Raw genomic sequence first — 17,351 nt, 5'->3', positions numbered from 1 at the left:
GCTCACGTCTTTGAATCCAAACATATTCCTATGTAAGATCCGCAGTGAATAACAATGCGTGTCGGTCTAATGTACATTTTTGGGGAACTAAAATCAACGGTGAGCAGCAGACTGCTCGGCATGCACCCCGTATCAACGTGAAGATGAATATTCCCACAGCAATATCGCCGAGGGACAATATTGATTTACCGCCACCGATATACTGCGCGACAAACTTCTAAATAATAAATAAGATTCGCTATTGATCATCTCCCGTGCAAGCAAAGCTTTTATCAGATTTACCAATATTGAAGCGAGGACCCGAAGCCGTTTAGCACGCCACTCGGAAAGCGAGACACGATTGTTAAGCTGCAAGGTGGCAGCTATTGGAAATGTAAATAGGCAGCTGCAGTACATACAGAATGAATGTTGACCTCCTCAATTCTGACTCACAACCATTTCACACTCAGCTTGAGATCAAACCAAGTCCAGCGATTTTTGCATTTGAAACCAGCAACCATTCTTCTTTGCACTTTGTATTTCTCCGTTGTGGCAATTTGATATGTGCTGAACAAAAGGGACACTTAAGAGCTGCCTTTTTACCTCCTCAGAGACCCATCCGAAAAAGAAATGTGATGACTGGATTGTTAAAGCTTTCATGATTCACCTCATGCCTATGTTCCAGGGTCAGTTGTGGCTTTTCCCAGAAAATGACACTCCAGGAAACATTCTTCTTCAATGTGTCCGTGTTTTGTTTAGACCTGAAGCCCTATAAATTGTCTTTACATGCAACTGAAGTCCTTTTAAAGTGACATTTATGCCCTTTTGTTCTCTGCGGTTTTTCGAGCACGTCATGGGTGGAGCACGTCGGCCAGCGCAGCTGTATCACAATGTAGACAATGCGTGATCTGTTCCATGGTGCTGTGAGACAGGTGCCTTTTTTGTTGATGCAACTCTTCCTATCATTCAGGGCCACTTCCTGTCTGCGAGGCGGAGCCGTGCCAGCTGTCCTTGGACGCATGCATGTGCCAGCTGTCCTTGGACGCATGCATGTGCCCCCAGAGGCTGTCTCACCAGTGGCGGGGCGGGCGCAGTGCAGTCTGGGTAAGAGACCTTTTTGTATCCTGTCACTCTCTCATCTAAGAAAGACAAAGAAATTGGGATCATTTTTTAAAATCTTGCAATGTGACACTAAACCTTCTCAATCTGTTTACTGGGTGTGTACATTTTTGTGATCTTTGTAGACGACATTCAATATTGAGCTCTTTTCGCCTGTAGAGGGCAGTATTCCGTTTCAAATGTGGTACCAGCAGACATTGTTGTCATTTGTCAACCACAGTATAGAGACACTATCCAATGTGATACAAGAATTTTATTAATCCTTATATTTTATGAATATATTGACTTATTATTTGTAGTGGTGTCAAACTGCATTGCATCATACTGAAAATGGTTTCCAGGGTTTTTATATTTAGCACAATGTTAGGGGCAAATGATCAACTGTAAGTATGATTTTCCTAATTTTCATTTACTGTAGCTGTAACAATAGTTGACAAATTACTAGTAAAGTGAATCAAGTCCAATTTAAAATGCTTTAGGTATTAAAATGTAATTATTTGTAAAGCATGTTTATATGGAGTACCCAATAAAAACAAACAACAATCAGTTTGCATTGAACAAATATATACACATTTATTTTGAAAGTATAAAATTCACACTATAAAGGCCACTTTTCAGAGTAAATCGCCAACATCTGTCGGTCTTACACAGGGAACAATCTTGTCCCTGATACTGTCTGAGTTCTGTGGCAAAACATAAGAATTGTTCTACTCCACCACAGAAACGGGTTGGCAAGAACTGAATAATTTACGCTTTCCAAAATGAATGAATGGCAGGAGAGTGACAATTCCTGATTTGTACAATCCAGCCTCGAAGCAGGAAATCCCCACACTTCTCTCGCTTTATTACACCGCAATGCGTGCAGGCACAGCTTGACATTACAGGCACTGTTTGCCTTCTACTGGGAGACTCAAAGTGGACATTCCTTACAATGGCACCACTAGAGGATCCCTGCGGTGGGAACCGAGCAGGGCGGCTCGTGCTTCAGAGCTCACTGGGTTTTTTTTGTCGGCGGATTCACTGCTGATCCGCTAAGGTGTCCGGAGAGGGCGAGCGATGCGTTCACATTCCTTCGCTCGCCCGTCGACTGTGATGTGGCGCCCGCTGAGGTAGAAGAGTTGTACCAAAAAAAAAAAAAAAAGACTTCTTTTCAAAGTATGAAAATGAGTAACAGTCACAAAAATAAACTTAAAAGAGCGGAGTCATGAGAAAGAGAAAATAATGTCACATTTTCAGCACAACATTAGTGTAGATCGCTGCTGACCTCGTTCACCTCGCAGGCAAGTTGGCGCTTTCACAAACAATCAAACGGACCCGTCAGACCGACCGACAGTGGCACGCCGTTCCAGTTTGGGTAAAATTGCTCTCCTCCCCACCCTCAAAAACGCGACCCAAGAGTGCAAATGTCAAAACAACACTAAGTCATTGAAAAGGGGCTCGATCGGCAGCAGACACTTGTCGTGTCCGAGTTCCCTCAGATGGTACAACACGTTTGTCCTCCACTCTAAAAAGTAAACTTGTCACGTCCCTTTTTGAAGGCTCAGGTCTCCCCTGAAGGCTGGAATGGGTGAAGCGAGCTAAACTGGCCTCCCTGGTAGAGTAGTCAAGGCTTTGCTGCAGGGTAAGCAGTCCTTCCCCCTCCCCATGTGGACTAAGACCAGCTGCTGTCCGTCAAAGCCGACGTCTCCTTGCGGGCGATGATGCTTTCTGTCGACTTGAGGAGGCGCTCGAGACACGGCGCGTTGATTTTACCGGGCGGAGGCCCGCTGGGCGCAGGGTCTGTGTTAGCCGAACGATCTGTGCTGGAGGACACGGCGCTGTCCTGCGTTAAGTCTCTCGAGGACGCCACGTGCCGGGGTGCGCCCTGGCCTTGCTCCGCTGTTGCGGAGCAGATGGGAGACGTGTGGAGCCATTTCAGGTTGCTGGCCGAGTACGCTCCGGGAGGTGTGAGGTCGGTGACTCGCAAGGGTTTGGTGGCCAGCGGGATATCGCTGATGGTGACAAGGCTCGCTGCTGCACTTGGCGTCACTGGGGAAAGCTGTTGAGAGAGAGGAGGAAAAAAAAAAAAAAAAGACCAATATGTAGATTAGTTTCATCAAGTCAGTGGTCTCGTCGGATAATATAGATTGTGTCCTATTGATTCTGCGCAAGCAGGTTTTATGTAAAAGAGGAATTGAAAAGAATGTGCCGAGTCATATTGCCCATATATTTTGTCTAGACGTGAGCGACATGATGTGCATGTCTGGTCTCAAAAAAAAATTCTAATGGCCTTTATCTTTTGTGTTCTTAATCATAACACTGATTTTGGCATATTTTGGCATAACAACCATGAAATTTAGACACCTCAAAAACGGATGTGGGCGGAAAAAACAAATTCTGGAAAATTTTGAAAATACCCAAAAGTCAATTACCTGACCTAGCAAAGCTTATTTCTAGCTGCGCCAGTGTTATAATGTATCAATGTAGTAGTTACCCAAGAGAAGTGAGGCACCATGTAAAAACATCAGGGCGTGTTACACCTTGGCAATAGAAAGTCACAGAATGTTCTGACCTTTAACATTCACTTCAGGACACACCTTCAAAATTACCTTTCTTCTGTGTGATTGTTCACAAGGAACACGAGACTGTAATACTGTACGTCTGTAAAAATAGCTTCCAATCCTCCCTTAACGGTCTTAGACCAGTGATTGAGTAATACGAGAATTTTAATCCCCATTTCCTTGTGTTGTCAACCACATGTTCTTGACAGCGAGGCTTTCTAAAATGAAGCAACTTTTGCAATACCCGAACTGTACCTTCGGTTTCTTGGTAGGAACGGCTTCCTCTGCGTGGGTGACAGCCAGTTGGTGGAGGGGGGTTATGTTGGGGAACCAGCTCTTCAGCATTTGTTCCATTTTCAGAATTATACTGATGTATTTCTCCCTGGAAACAAAGCACACACAAAAAAAAAAGCAGAATAAGAAAAACTATATCGTAATTTATGAGCTATGGCTGCATGAATGTGAGTAATCAGCCAGAAACCTTGCCAACCTCCGCGGTGAAATCTTATCTGTCTTTTAAGCTCACACAGGAAATATGCACTCTCAAAGAGGCAAGTGAACGATTACGCTCTCACAAAATAGCCTGCGCTCCATGTGTGGGGAGGAAAATTCTCCTCGGTACATTTCTCACATGTTTGGCTCTCACACGTGGCCTCGTGTAGAACAGTTCCACTAGCCTCTAAATTTAAAGCACCAAAGCCGCGACGCTTTCCAACAGCGTCACCGTGTAAATAATCGTGACGCATTTCTCATCGGGGGCGGGCGGAACGTGGCGACCCTTTAATTTCCAGCCCATCAAAACCAGATGGTGGGCAGGGATTAGCCAGTGTCATATGATCGGGACCTTCTTCCCTTACTCCTTTCAAGGCATGTTAAATTCATGTGGAAGATTATCTGTAACAGTGACTGCTACAAAAGTCACTTTGATCCTATCTGCCATTGTGCGGCTGTCTGAGCTGCCAGCTGGCAGCGCCGCAGAGGGCAGGAGGGGGGCAAGAGGGGCTTTAGATCCACCTTCCAGCCCCGACTATCTTCGGGGGAAGGCTGCCACACCCACTCTTTGTCTCGGCGATGACGGCGGCAGCTGGCCGCGAAAGGCACCAATTAGCGTGCGCTCACCATGTCAAAGTAGCAGCACGTTGCGCGCGGTATGGAAATGAAGCCGCCGTTTCATTCTTCGACTGTCAGAGTAAATTACATGTATTGTTTGCAGACTGCTGTTTCGGAGTCGTAAAATGTAGTAGGTTTTGGATTTGGTAGCACCGACATATTTTAATGGAGATCACATAAGAGCTGCATCAAAACATGCCTTTTCATTTAATTATCTTTATGCTCATAAATGCACCTTACATATACTTTTATTTTTTTCAATGTTTTTCGCTTGTCACATCTGGTAGCTGTCCACCTAAAAGCATGTATATCTATTTTTTATGTTCTTTTTAATTCTCCTTTTTGTTATTCAGACCAAAATAAAATCCAAAATTATTCCGAGATATCTGCTTTTCATTTGACTTTTTCCCCCCAGTCACATGTATGTCTGTCCTTTGTTGCACTGAGTCACAACATAGGCAATTTCCCAGAGGAATGTACTGTGGTTACTGTATCTCTTATGAAACGAAATAAGTACCAAAATAATACAATTGCCTTTCTTTGAAGTCAAAAACTGAACATTGCTATCTTTGTAAAGCCAGATTTTGGATAGACTTGTGCGTAAAAGGAAACTATCAGATACCAGTCGGTAACAAATAGTCTAGTCCATGGTCCGCACGTACAACAATAGCATTAAAGAATCTCTTTGCTTTCACAAGCGGTGATCTCACGCGCCATTATAGCATCTAATCAAGCCGAGTCTAGAGTGCCGCTCCCACACGGAGCCTTATTCATTTTTAACGAGATGCCCGACTGCAGCGAGACCCTGCAATCACTGCAGTCAATTTATCTTGAAAGTGGAGGGAGGGGTGAAGGTTATTACCCGCTGTGTGCCATGTGTACCAGCCATGTTGGATTTAAGGCTGCATGCATGGCAATTGCAATTTCTAAAAGTTTTCACAAGTGGAGCAATGTTAACTCGTACTTGGATTCAGCTTTCAGATCTGTAAACATTTTTTTTGACTGCCAATGTGTACAGTGAACCCTGGGCTGTTTGCAGTTCTGCATTTGCAAATTCTTTTTTTTTTTTAACCTGTTCCGGCTTATTCATAAGAACACACCCATGTTTGCATCCCTCCCCACACAATCCAGATTTGTATTTATCGTAAAATACTTTGTTGACTATATTTTGCAAATCTGAATTCTGCATATAGAAGGCCCGCCATGTCCTTAAAATCATGCTTGGCTGAGAACGGGGAGAACTTGACCCCATCACACACCTTTGGCTTGAGAACAGAAAGTGTGAGCCAGGTGGTCTCTCGGGTCCAAGCGCCCTTTGACTTCACAAATTCCCTCCAAATTCTTATAGAAAGTTTTCTTAACAATAAAAAGTAGTGATGGACACATACCCTAAGTAGGGATTTTGCAGAACACCCAGGATCCTTTGGATTCTGTCCATGGCAACACTCTCTTGGAAACTGCTGAGTCCTGGAGAAGCAAAGTGTTGTAATACATGAGCAGAGTTGACGGCAGGACAAAGGAAAGTGTGCAGTACAGATGCCTTATGTAAAACGTGCGGTGTGTTTATGTGATTAAAACCGGCTCCTCCTCTCCCTGTGGCCGGGTAGTGTGGGCTCACATAAGGTTTTGGGATCAGAAGTGAACAGGCTGTCTGAACATGACGCCATCCTTCCCTTTTCTCTGCTTATCAGACCCATAATTAAGAGAGGCTTCTCGCCATGTAGAAATGTGGAACGCTATGTTCTCACTTTGCCCAGGCATCTCGTTTAAAGTGATGGCCTTAGTCTGACATTGCTCAAAGTTCAAATATGTTATACCCTCCCCCTCCATTTTGCCCCATATGGGCTATGTATTCATCATTAAAACATGTATACATTTGTATTTACACACAAATTAGGAGACTTACGTTCTCGGTATCTCCCTGAACGAAGGCCATTCAAGATTGATGACAGAGGCTGAATGTAACATTGCAGCTCCGTGCACTGAAAAACAAGATCATATTTGTCTTTAGCCTTTTATACACAAAACAATTCAGTTCAATGCGGTTTGTGTTTCAATCAAATGACTTTAATTTGCTCGATATAATATTTGGTACAAACTGGAGCGGTAGCAAAAAGGTAGACGCACTGCAGTCGGTCAATAATTCAATCGAGAATCATCACTGCCAATTGTAAGGCTGTTAAAAGCTCGAAAAGCATCTAATAAATCAAACAATCACGTCAGGAAGAGAGAAGCCACAATGACGGATGTTCTTCATATTTTTCATTTGTTTACTGTTCGTGTGGAGAAATAGAACACCGTGTTCCGATGATATGTCATTCTGTTGATGAAGGGGGCGTGGCCATAACCATCGAGCTTTTGCAAAACAGGATGTAAACACACGCAAGACCAGCGTGAACTGTTCCAGTGTGTACTTAGGCAAGCTCGACTATTTTGATAGTGGAATAAATTAATTCGAGGCTTTTAAACGGTTAACAGTTTCTAGACATGACTCAGCCCCCGTGTCTCCGCCCCCTTGTTTTGCGAAGAGGATTTATAGCAGAAACGATGACTCAGTCTGCTGACTCTGGTTAGTTGAGGTGGGTCTCCACCGCGCACCATGTCATTCATGAGGGACTTGTAAAAATGTCAGGCAGTTGATACCGGTCAGAGGGCACGGGCCCCGTTTTGCCCGATGTGATTCACGGAAGGTGCTCACCTTTCGGGTGAAAAGTCGCCCCTTCTCAGACTGACTGGAAATGATCTGTCCTCCTTCATCCTCGGCGAAGCTGTGGCGTCGCTTGGTCTTCTCGCCTTGTTGTGTTTTACACAGTTCAGTGGCGTTCCTCCCCCATGTTTCTACGCAGCTGGAAGGACGCCCCCTTGTGGACACCTCCTGGCTCCAGCGGCTGTCGGTCGAAGGAGAGTCCGACTGGTTGCGAGTCCTCTCCGACTCCTGCTCGCTGGTGCTGTCCTCCGTGTCGCTAGCGAGCCAGTCGATGGAGTTATCCGAATCTGTCGCAGACATCCTTGGCTGCAGGTTTTAACTACCATTCACCATCACTGACCTAAAAAAAAGAGAGTTCCTCATTAATATCACCCCAAAATTGTTGGACGTGAACTCTAAAATTGGAAAACTCAATCCAACATCTCCACCTCGCATGAATATAAAGGCAGTTTGAGCAGATGGTGATGACCTGTTTGTTTAGCAGACTTAACACCTGAGCCAGTGAACACAAAGACAAGTCTGGCAATCGCCCAAAAGCCCTCACAGCCGTCCTGTCCATGCATGCCGCACATTTTCCAAATCATTGTCACGGTTACATCCCAGTATCACAACTGGACAAAGCGGTGTGTTCTGACACATTCGGCTTTGGTCAGCAGGCCTCCGAGCTGCTTGCTTACTCTGCATTCATTCATAAACATGGTTTGTTTTTTCAAGGAGGGGGGGGTCTGCCACCATGGTGACTAGTGGCCTAGACGGCTGAACTGCACCCCTTCCCAACACCAACCCATTAACACAAGTGACCCTCAGATGTGGTGACAAAAATCTGTTCGTCTCGAACGGGTAATTAGCAGATCTCTCATCATGTGAAACATGCAGGATTATTTTGGGCTAGGCTCGAATGCTTTTGCGCCTGCCATGTCTCTCACTTCCTGTGAAATTTGTTGGGAAAAAAAGACTCCCTGGTTCTTTGTCCCCTCTGATCTTATCTCACAAGAACCTGGTTGGGTGGGGGTGACTGCAAGAGTAGACAAAACGGTCAAATGACCTGAGAAAATTGTTTGAGCTGCGGCCAGGTTGCTGCGCAACAGGGCAAACAGCTGCAATGGACAAGAGAGAGAGAGAGAGACTGATATTGATAAATTGATATTGAAGTTTAGCCAAAATAAAACCAGAAAAATGCAGAGACACAGAGACATTTAATAACACCCGAGTAACGGGAGTGGGTGCGGCGATTTACACATGCCCTTGTGTCAACGTGTTTGCCACCGCCTACGTAGTTTAATCTCATTTAATCCAATAATGCTGCACTATAATCCTCAATGTCTGTACTACAAATTAGGAAGAACCAAAATGTGGGCAGATGAGACTTTTTAAATGCCACAATTAAATAAGACTAGGGTGACATGACTGAACGTATAGTTTCATTTGGATCGGTTCTATTGGATGTTACAAAACACACACTTTACACACGTGGCAAATTGCACGTGTTAAAACGGATCATACAGTAAAAGCCAATACATATCTAAAATGAAGTATTTGATCTCAACATTCAGACTATATTCAATATCTGCATTCACCTGTGTAGGTGGGGCTCTCTAATTGAGATGCCCCCCACTTTAAACGCATAAAACGTACAAATAATTAGTTAAAAAGAAAAACAAATCAGTCCAACCTCGTTTTCTCACCAAAAAGCAAATAAAGTCAATGAGGTCCTATCGGCAGATGTTCAGACACAATGGACTTCCTCATCAATGGCACGCGTAAATTAGGCAACACGCACAAGGGAGATTATACAATCGGAAAAAGCACACCAAAACGCACAATGAAAGAAATCATTCTATTCATACCAGCACACCACGTGTCCCGTTAATAATCCCACTACACCCGGCCGGCATTTGTGTGCTATGCGCCGAATGCCGCTGTACTATAGGATTTTCACTTCTTAATCATGAACATATTTTTCTTGAAAGTGTGTGCAATGTAAAGTGGACACGTACCTTCCCACTGTGGAGCGGACGGGTCCTGTTCCTTTGTTCAGCACGGGTGACTATAGCGCGTGTTCGGACCCGGAGCGGAGCGGAGCAGACGTGCCGTGCCGTGCCGTACGTGCTCGGAGCGAATGCGGAGATCTTACGACCCAACGAATAGCCCGTGTTGCTTCTCTCGAGACAACGTGTCTGCGGGGGCGTGGCCGCGCCTAACCGACTCGCCCATTTGCCCAAGCGGAGGGCCCGACTGACGAATGGGCTTGTTCGCAGCGAGTGGGAATCGCTCGATAGGCTAAACCGGTTTACATATGTTAATGAGATGCAAATGAGACAAACACGTGAACACGCGGCTCGGTTTCGTTTCAGCTGGGCGAAAAGTCAACCGTTTTTTTTTTTTTTTTTGTTTTTTTTTTTAAAGCGAGGGGGCGGGGGGCATTCCAGAAGCGTTCTTCCTCGTTATGTCATCTGGACACCATGATGGCTGCCTCTTTTGTGGTGCAGCCTTTTAAATGCACAGTCAGCAAGTTATAGAACAACTAGTATTGGTTAGAGTTTGCACATTTGAATTAGCTGGTTCTTTCATTCGATAAACCACCTCTTAGAGTCCATACAACTGCAGTAATTATTCAGTTATTACATTCCAAGGGACATATTGGAAATGTTACTTTTAATATAAAGTCATTAAAACAAATACAACAGACAACTTTAAAAAAGTCCCTGCTAACTTGCATAGTACTCATATTGGGAACGAAAAAAAGAACAAAATCACACGCTATCAAAACAACTTGGTCCTATCGCTTTGCTATCTTTATGAACCGACTAAACAAATATGGAGTCAACAAAAAGGATGAATAATATGTAGTGTGCCTCTACTGTGCTGAATTTAAAGGGAGCGATTTTATATTCGCCGGTATTAAGTCCGCAGTGTTCACTCCCCCAACGACGCAAACACCCTTTTCTAACTGCGCACATCTATGAAAATCCAAATGTATGCCTTTGCTCAAAAGTCGGTAAATGCTGCAATAAAGTGCAGTCCACCATAAAATACCGCTGGCGCCGTCTACGTTTACTTGTCACACTCCACAAACCAGCAAGATGTCTGTTCATAACAAAGATATGGGAAAAAAACACAAATTCATCATTGTATTTATTTATTTATCCATCCATCCATTACTTTTGACACAAGCTCGGCCTTGGCGGAGGATTGCGCGCCACTCGGTTGCACTTTATATTATGTTTACGAGCGACACCTTAATATATCTGCCTACCCGGATAAGAAGCCCCCCTCTGTTGAGTCCAGACGAGCGTGCCGAGCCCGAAGGCACAAGTGAGTCATGAAGTCTGCCTCTGCAAACGTGATCACGTGCGCCTGAGATAACACAAAGTCAAACACCAGCCTCATGTCCTCCGTCTCCCATGTTTGGCGTAACTAAGCGAGTCAAAGAATGTGTCTTCCTTCACGCTGCATGTGATTTGGGTTACAAGTGAAAAGGAGCCTTTAGCAGAACGACATCTGGCAACAAGTCCTTTTGACAACATTTTTGCGGTCAAGTTGTTTATTTGATGGCGCTATCCAAAACCAAATTGTACTATTCCGGTTTGCTCAGCACAGTAGCTGAACAATTTTTGCCTTCCATTGTTTGCATTAAACTGCAATGCGTCTGCTTCCAGCTTGTGAACAAAAGTGTGGCCAAAAAATTAGGGAGGATTTTATCGGTACATGATCTCCTCCCTGATGACGTCTTTAGGACTGACCCACAGACGTCACTTTAAAGCAGAGCAGCCCTGCCAGCCACTCTTGCGGCTTTTTAATTGTGCTGTGAGGTGGTTCCAAATGGTTTCCCGTCGTTGTGCCGTCCAAGTCCAGATAGCCTCCGCTGACCCCAGACTCGGTGACGACACCGACCTTCCGAGCAAACTCTCATTTCCCCTTTTTGTCTTCAAGAGCCCTCCAAACCACAGTAAATGCATCCCCCCCTCTCTCTCTCTCTCTCTCTCAAAGCACAGGAAACAAGACATTTATTTTGGATCAAAGCATCAGTTCAAGCACATGCGAAACTCTTCAAGGAAAGGATAAAGAATAAAAGAGTATGTCTTTGGACACTGCCGGACTCCCCATTGTATTTTACAATTTACAATGGGCAGTGCGTTGACTCCTAAATGACTCAGGAAAAGACTCTTTTAGTTCAACTCAAGTTCTTGCTCATATAGCCACATTAAGGACCAAATATTCACAAGTCCTTAGTCACCACAGAATCGGAACTTTGTTGTGTTTCCATGACAACACTTGAGAAGAGTTATAAAAAGGTGGTGAGTCCCATAGTACCTGCTGGCACCCTTTCTGAAATGTACCTAAAGACTGCAGTTCTTATTTATTCCCACAGAGAACATGAAAAGCACACACAACAACGATTTATGTATCTTTTATTTCAAACTTCCTTTGATTGACTTTGCGAAATCCTGGGCTTTTACTGCTTCTTAGTGGCATCCATTTTGATCGGAGTTGAAGTCAGCAAATGTCAACTCTTGCCCTATCTCGCCATATGCCAGCAGATGACTTTTCATTGCTGCCCCAGTAACGTTTTCTCAAATACGGCTTGTTGCAAATGTAGCGCTCATTCACACCCCTGTATCAATCGATCAATCAATCCCACTTTGACGTTTTTTTTTTACTGGCACGTTCTGCCGTCAGGATTCAAAATGAGTCATGTGTCACGAGCCGGCTTTTGCGGTGCGACAGAGGATGACTTGTTTTGGCTCCCACAGTTGTCTGTGTGCGTCTGCTTTTATTAATATAATTTCATTTTCTCAATTAGTGGCGAAGACGTCTGTTTTGTCTTGGCAGGTGTGGAACGTTTGCTACGTCTCGTCTTTGCCACACCTCTTTCCTTTGCCAACGAGGGTTTTTCTGCTCTGTGGCCATTTTGTGGCCGCTAGTCATAGGAATGGGTAAAGAAAAGACTTTTGCAAAAGCTTGCAGGCAGCTTCACCTGACCTGAACCTTGAATTTCCCCAATACACACCCTCAGGGTCACAACGTGCAGCTACTTGCCAGTGTGCTGCAAGAGGATACGGGTGAGAGTGTTTGGGTGCTGCTCTGTTTGTGCGTGCGTGTGTGTGTGTGTGTGCGTGTGTGTGTGTGTTGTTACCGGCAGCTGTCCACATGATGTTGATATGTGACTCAGCTCCATGATCCCTGGCTTAAGGTCGTACTCCGCGCTTATCCTCAAGTGTCATTTTGGCACAATTTAAGTCCAAGTTTGGACTCGAGTCAACATTGAAATGGAGTAGAATGCAAATTTCCAATCGTAAAGGCTGACATTTTAGAAATACAAAACTTCATTTCAGTAGGTGTGTCAGCTACTTGTGTATTTGATTTATTTATTTAGTGTATAGATAGGTTCATTTTTCAGGAAGATTTATTTAAGCCACACTTTTGTTGTTGTTGGAGTGACAACTTTGAATATTGCAAGTGAAAGGATTCAAAGTACCGTAATTTTCGGACTATAAGTCGCACCGGAGTATAAGTCGCACCAGCCATAAAATGCCCAAAAATGTGAAAAAAAACATATATAAGTCGCTCCGGAGTATAAGTCGCATTTGGGGGGCAATTTATTCGACAAAATTCAACACCAAGAACAGACATGAACGAGCAACAACAGGCTAAACGATACGGTATGCTAACGTGACAAACACAAACGAGGAGCTGAGAACGGGCCTGACGTAACATTCAGTTATTTAAAAAAACTATTACCTAAATAACACGTTTATAAAACCATCTGTGTCACTCCAATTCATTAAATCCATCGATCGTCCTTTGTCAACAATGCCGTGTGCCGCGCCGCAGTTCAAATTATTCCACAGGCCCATACAACGATATATAAACTATATTTTAAATAACTATCACATAAACAACAATATTATCAAACCATTTGTGTCACTCCAAATCATGAAATCCATCGATCAAATTTCTCGTCCTTTATGTCATCCTGGTGACAGAGGACATGTCCAGAGGATATGGCGCTTTAAAGTGTTAATTACTTTATTTGATTTTTCCTCTCTATTTTTCATGTTTTGAATATGTTCAAGATAAAGATATCAAAGCATGTGAAGTGATCAACTATACTAAAAATAACATGTGAAGTGGTCAACTATACTTGTAAGTAAGTGATGTGTTAATGATCAAGTAAAAATTTGTGAAAAAAAACATATATAAGTCGCTCCTGAGTATAAGTCGCCCCCCCACCCAAACTATGAAAAAAACCGCGATTTATAGTCCGAAAATTACGGTAATCAAATTAGTTCATCTTATCTTCTGTGTTCAACAAATGTTTTTTTGTCATAATCTGAAAGGGGGGGGAAAAAATCAGCTAATCAAAAGGCTCTTTTTTGATAGTTAGCGGAAGTGTCTGCGGTATAAAAACTGGCATGCCTTCATAATTTGTGCTTTTTGCAAGCCTTGTTTAGTGAGTTTGGGAATGAATTTAGATGGACAGAAGGCAGTTTATTTTACACTGCGCACTTCCGCCAAGCCAAAGAATGCGCACCCCTTGTACGCCGAATATAAAGTGAATGAGAAGCTGATCGGTCGACTGTGGTCACACCCACAACGGCGCACACATCTTGGAGCTGGGCCAAATGCTTACGTTTGTTTATATTAATTCATGGTTCATTCGTTTTTATTTGAGCGTAAGCCATACCTATAAGACCTTTGTGATTAGTTTCTTGTGTTTATTAGTACACAAAAAGCAGACCTTGAAAAAAAAATCGTATATCAAATCCCAACGGCAATATTGAGGGTGGGAAAATTGTTTGGCCTCAGACCAGTGCAGCAAACTAAAATGTAAGCATAAACATGTGAGTGACGACAGTGTGGACCCGAGCCACAGACACATGCTGCACGTACATGAGTCCACGCAGCCTGTCAGGTCCATTATAGCATGATTATGTAATCGTTTCGCTATTAAGATTGCCAGAGAAGGAAGAGTCCTCGCCATCTGCTTCAAGTCCCCGTGCTATCTTTTGTGAGAAGTAATTCACATGTCTGTCTCTGCGTCACTCGAGCGTAAAACTTTCGGCACTTGAGTCTTGTATGGAAACCGCATCGCTACGCAGAAGAAATGTGACTGGGTGGGATGAGTGGGCGGGGTGCTTGTAACGCAGCACTCGTGCCCGTGGGGGGTGGCCCGTGCAGCTCAGCCAATAGCAATAGTTTTGGCATGCTTGGGCAAAAGCTTATGTAGTCACAAGAGAAGCGACATGAGGTGCATTTTTGTGATTTTTTTTTTTTAAGGGTTGGACTTAGTAATGCTATCATGTTGCCCCCCTTTCTCTCTCTCTCTCGCTCCCTCCCTCTCTCGTGGCTTCTCCTCGACCCAACTCAGTCACATGTGACTCACCCAAGAAGAAAAACTCTGAACCATTTTCCAGACAGTTCACATCGAGCCGCCCGGGCAAGTGAAGCACTGACAAAAAAATTGATGTGCGTGTTTTTACGCGCACGCGCCCTCAAATGTCCGAATGGGTGCCAGGGGCGCTCAAGCAACAGTAGGATATTTATCTGCAGGACTGATCATTACATGTGACTGGGGTATATTTGAACTGGGTTATGTAAGGGTTCCAGGCTGCACAGATGAGGAGCACGACGCATGATGCAGAGCGAGTCTCCACAGCACGTTAAATAATCCCCAAGGTGGGGCTGCAACATTAACGAATTTGCCTTTTCAACATTCTATTAAAAGTAAGCGGCCTTCTCGAATTATTTGTGATCTCCAATGATGTAACATTTGGAGCGAGTGGCCTATGTAGAAATATTTAAGTGTGAGCGATTATGTAAGAGGATTTGTGATAGCTTTTTACAAGTGCACTTCCCAAAAGCTCTCATTGGTTATGCCTGCGGTTGTCATCTTGTGGCAGCAAAAACAAATACCCAAAGCTTCTGATTCTATTTTAATTGGATGCAGGCAGATGATGGTTGCGAGCCACTGGAGTTTGCGGCTCCCTCGTGGCGATGGGATGAAATGGCTGATGACCAAATTTATGTCCCCTGTAAAAAACTGCCCACGCTCCCTCTGCTAACACTTTAATGGAATCGCCAAGTGGGCGTGTGAGATCTCCTCTTGAACTGATGTGACAGTGATCAAGACTGTTCCATAGCAATTCATTTCATATGCGCATGTCTATTAATAGCCCCAAGATGTAGTTGTGGTGAGCAAAACAAAAGGACAGCAAAATAGCAGCATTATGCTACTTACAGTTTCTCCCAATTTTCAATGGGAATTATTCGAAAAAAAATTTAGAAATTAGAAAATTACTTTTTTTTTTTTTAACCAAAATGTAGGCCAAATGATTTTAAAACCATCTTAATTTTACATCAATGTAAGACTAGATTTTAAATCAGCAGTAACGTTGCCTTTCTGTACTGCTGGTGTCACACGTGCGTGTTGTACGTGTCAACAATCCTTGAGAACTTTGAAAGAACGGTTTCGGTGGTTAGTGGCAGGACTGGTAGGCAGGCGTCTTTGCTATGCAAAAATAGTTCCGTTTGGAGAGGTGGCTGTTAGTCAAACACCTCGCTAGCCAACTGTCGACCTTGTGAATCGAGTTGAGTTGGGCGAATGGCGTTCAAACGGGTTAGATAAGATTCTACTCAACCACATTGGATCTGCCTCGATGTTTTCGGTTTGGCTTTGAGTGCGTGTGCATGTACACCTGCCATTTCCAAGTCAGGCTGTGCTCTTTATATTCTTCCCGTCCTCGCTGTCGTCCAATGCTGACCTCACGCTCACCTTTATTCTGTAGTGAAGTAGCAGAGCACAGGAATCTCAAAGGGAAAATTAAATGGAAACATTAAATTCGTTTTTTCTTCCTCCTTTCTTGTGCTAACATGTGACTTTGGCCATGCCCCAGTTGGGAACGACCCGCCTCCTCACCAATAGCAGCCTCAGAGTGGTGTTATTTTTTTTTTCTTTCTTGTATGACGCTGCTCCAGTCAAGCACTTGCATAACATTTGAAGGCAGCGTTCAAGCGGCTGTTTTGTTTGGACGCATCCCAGCCTTTCAACAAAAAAAAAAAAAATGCACCTGGCATCATTCTAGTGTTCTTGAGGTGGCTCATCACTTTGTTTTGTCTCAACTGTCCAAAAATCACTCGTAATCACTTAGGTCAAATACTCTTGAAGTTGTACAAGTAAGATTTGGGGAAAAGACATTAGCGACATGTCCTTGATCCTCATGTGTAGTGAATATACTATTTTTAATCCGATTCCAATGTCTGAATTCCTGGTTGCATTTTTGACATTAAGGAAATCAGGTGTTGTGAGAAGCGAGGACTACCTGCGTGCCAATACGTTTGGCAACATGCTTTTTGTTTGTAAAATGTAATCAGAGCGTCTTAGTGTTTATATTTTGTCCTTTTACGGATTGCAGTGGTTGACATTTTAGAATGGGGCAAAAGACATGAGACGGCCGCATCTGTGACGTACTCGCCACAGCGCTGAGATGAATTCATTGCGTCTGCGGAATCCATTAAGCAGCCAAGTGGGGACACGACGGAACTCCTGCAAGATTCTTTTCTATTTTTTTCCACCGTTTGCTCGAGTAATAACATAAAGCAAGGCCGAGTGCTTTGCGGGGTTAGATAAGGTGACTGTGGGTGGGAGGCGTCTGGGGTGACAGACAGGTGGCTGAAACAGCTTCTGCAGAACTCACAGGCGGGTCCCACCGACCGACCGTGGTTCTGACTTCCTGTTGCTGCTGCTATGTGTCCGCAGATCACCCCGTTGCAACTCTTGCTTATTTTGGCATCCACATGATGCCCTCCCCCCATCCATCCATCAGTCTCCATACAGGACACTAATCCCCTTCATGCGTCCTCACTAGCGGTTTCTTTTAAAAACATTCCCTTCA

General features: G+C 44.0%; 1 protein-coding gene across 1 annotated transcript; it reads right to left on the bottom strand.

The window, feature by feature from the left end:
- Positions 1-1,645: 1,645 nt before the first annotated feature.
- Positions 1,646-9,603, bottom strand: LOC119124283 (circadian-associated transcriptional repressor). The gene is made up of 6 exons (XM_037254046.1): positions 9,453-9,603; positions 7,447-7,795; positions 6,655-6,730; positions 6,137-6,215; positions 3,894-4,020; positions 1,646-3,136 (listed from the first exon to the last, which is right to left on the bottom strand). Exons 2-6 carry the CDS (start codon positions 7,753-7,755, stop codon positions 2,750-2,752), a joined length of 978 nt encoding a protein of 325 aa, XP_037109941.1. The 5' UTR covers positions 7,756-7,795; positions 9,453-9,603; the 3' UTR covers positions 1,646-2,749.
- Between the last annotated feature and the right edge of the window lie 7,748 nt (positions 9,604-17,351).

Source organism: Syngnathus acus, chromosome 6 (assembly GCF_901709675.1).
Source record: "Syngnathus acus chromosome 6, fSynAcu1.2, whole genome shotgun sequence".
Classification (NCBI taxonomy): domain Eukaryota; kingdom Metazoa; phylum Chordata; class Actinopteri; order Syngnathiformes; family Syngnathidae; genus Syngnathus; species Syngnathus acus.
Note: the sequence above shows the minus strand (reverse complement) of the source record. Positions and strands in the feature narration are given on the sequence as shown.